General features: G+C 42.0%; 1 protein-coding gene across 3 annotated transcripts in view; it reads right to left on the reverse strand.

The window, feature by feature from the left end:
- Nucleotides 1-2229, reverse strand: part of PIP5K1A (phosphatidylinositol-4-phosphate 5-kinase, type I, alpha) — a 53373-nt gene that overhangs the window by 9540 nt on the left and 41604 nt on the right. For all 3 annotated transcript variants that reach the window (XM_012658768.1, XM_012658766.1, XM_012658767.1), the window contains exon 8: nt 521-726. In XM_012658768.1, the coding sequence (XP_012514222.1) occupies nt 521-726 (206 nt within the window). The remainder of the gene's footprint in view (nt 1-520; nt 727-2229) is intronic.

The following is a 2229-nucleotide window of genomic DNA, read 5'->3' on the forward strand; positions in this document are numbered from 1 at the left end:
GGCCTCCCAGAGTGCTAGGATTAGAGGTGTGAGCCACCACGCCCGGCCCCTCAGTACTTTCATACCTTAATTTGTTCCCACTAAGATATTCTTCTTGAGAATCATATTATAGGATTTCTTAAAAATGAAACCACCTAAGACATTTATGATATTTCATTAACTACGCTTACTAGATACATGATGTAGAGAGATGCCTTATACAAAGAAGTCTATAATAAATTGTTTCTGATATTCTAATATAATTTGCAGACATATCTAAGACTGAGTGTAAATTTTTAAGTCTTTTCATCTTAAAAATACATCTCCTTCCCAGATGTATTACAAACCCCAAATTAAAGACATCTTCCTTTTCTTTTATATTCTTAAGAAAGCTCATTCTATAGTTCTGTAAGCATTAATGTTGCTAACATAACTGCCGAATCAATGCCACTCCACTCCTTCTTTCTAGAAGTGGGGTCCTTTCCTCAAGAAAAAGTGCTATGAGCCTATGTTCTCCTTCCTGATGCCCGAGCCCACTCACTGGTCATCGGTCTCCATGGTGCCACCCCGTCGAGCCTCGCCCTGGATGGATTCCATGGCTGTAGAATAGAGAGCCTTTTGGGGGGCTGGTCTGCGAGTGTCAACCAAGTACTGGGTTTCACTGCTTAGGACCTCTCGTTGTGCATGATCTATGTTGTGGATTGACATCAAGAGGCTATAGTCCATTATCTTGAAGCTCTGCAGTACCTAATGGAAGGAAAAAAACATGATCTGAGCCTTGGAGGAATATAAGGATATTTTTCAGGATCTGACAGCTTTCATGATCTAATTATTACTGATGGTAACCTCCAGGGCTAATCACAGGATTATCTTTTGCTCCTCCTACTTCTTGGAGAAGAGTATGTTAACCTTCTTTCATCAGTACTTACATCCCCTTAGCTGGCTCTCATTTGAGTAAATACAAGTTATTTTTTCATGTCCCACTGCCTAGCCCAGTGGTCACCAACCTTTTTGGTACCAGGGACTGATTTTATGGAAGACAATTTTTCCAGGGACTCGGGGGAGGATGCAGGGTGTGTGTGTGTGGGGGGGGGTGTTGGCAGAGCTCTGCAGCCTGGTCCCTAACAGGCCGTGCACTGGTACTAGGGTTTGGGGACCACAGGCCTAGCCGATAAGACCTTCTTTGTTCTTTTCATGAAAAGAACACTACATTCTCAAGCGAACAAGGAGGGTCAGGTAAAAGTATACTTTGTGACACAGTAGATCTGTTGCAGGATCTGATATGACCAGCTCCAATTTAGTTCAACATTTATTGAATACTCACCATGTGTAGGCACTGTGCCTGCTTATAAGGATATAAAGATACTTGAGAAAGAGTTTCTGTCCTCGAGGATATTATAAATTTAGAAAGTGATACAAATGCAAAATAAATGCAGTATAGTCTAATATGTACAATAGTAGAACTGTTTACATGATAGAGGGGTACAGAAGAGGTCAAGAAATGATATCTGAGACAATGATGTGATATGTCACATTAAGGAGCAGGGACTACACATCCTATTGTTCTCAACCCTTTCTGCACCCCAGAATAAGGTGGCCAAGAGTATACTCCTATCAGTTCCAGTAGCTCATTTTGGCAGTGCAGCTCAACCAAGTACTTCTTGGTACGTGGTGGAATAAGGGATGAAGAGAGCCTGGCATTGACTCTCGGGTGCAGTATGAAAAACCTATGGCCCCAGTGGTTGAAAAAGTCTCCAATCCTTTCAATCAAAGGAGACAAACTCAAATAGGCATTATCCTAAAAAGAGATGCAGAGTGAGCAAACAAGGTTAAAGATGGATAACATTATGCACTAAGTAGAGGAAGATAATCCCACAAAAGCAGTTTGGATTAAAAAAAAAGCAGAGATGCAGAAAAACCAGTAGGGAAAGGTGTCACAAAAACCAGAAGAAAATATGTTAAGAAAAGTGGAAATAGTCAACTGTCAAATGCTGCAGAAAATTCAAGAAAGACTGAGAAGTACTCTCTATTTGACATCTAGCTGGTCGTTGGGAAGAGCAGTTCTTTTGAAGTGGTGAGAGCAAAAGCCAGGACACAAAGTTGAGGGAGGAATAAAAGATGAAAAAGAAAAAGGAGAAATTGGCCGGGCGCAGTGGCTCACGCCTGTAGTCCTAGTACTCTGGGAGGCCGAGGCGGGAGGATCGCTCAAGGTCAGGAGTTCAAGATCACCCTGAGCAAGAGCAAGACCCC

The sequence above is a fragment of the Propithecus coquereli genome, unplaced genomic scaffold (genome assembly GCF_000956105.1).
Source record: "Propithecus coquereli isolate 6110/MARCELLA unplaced genomic scaffold, Pcoq_1.0 Scaffold59, whole genome shotgun sequence".
Lineage (NCBI taxonomy): Eukaryota > Metazoa > Chordata > Mammalia > Primates > Indriidae > Propithecus > Propithecus coquereli.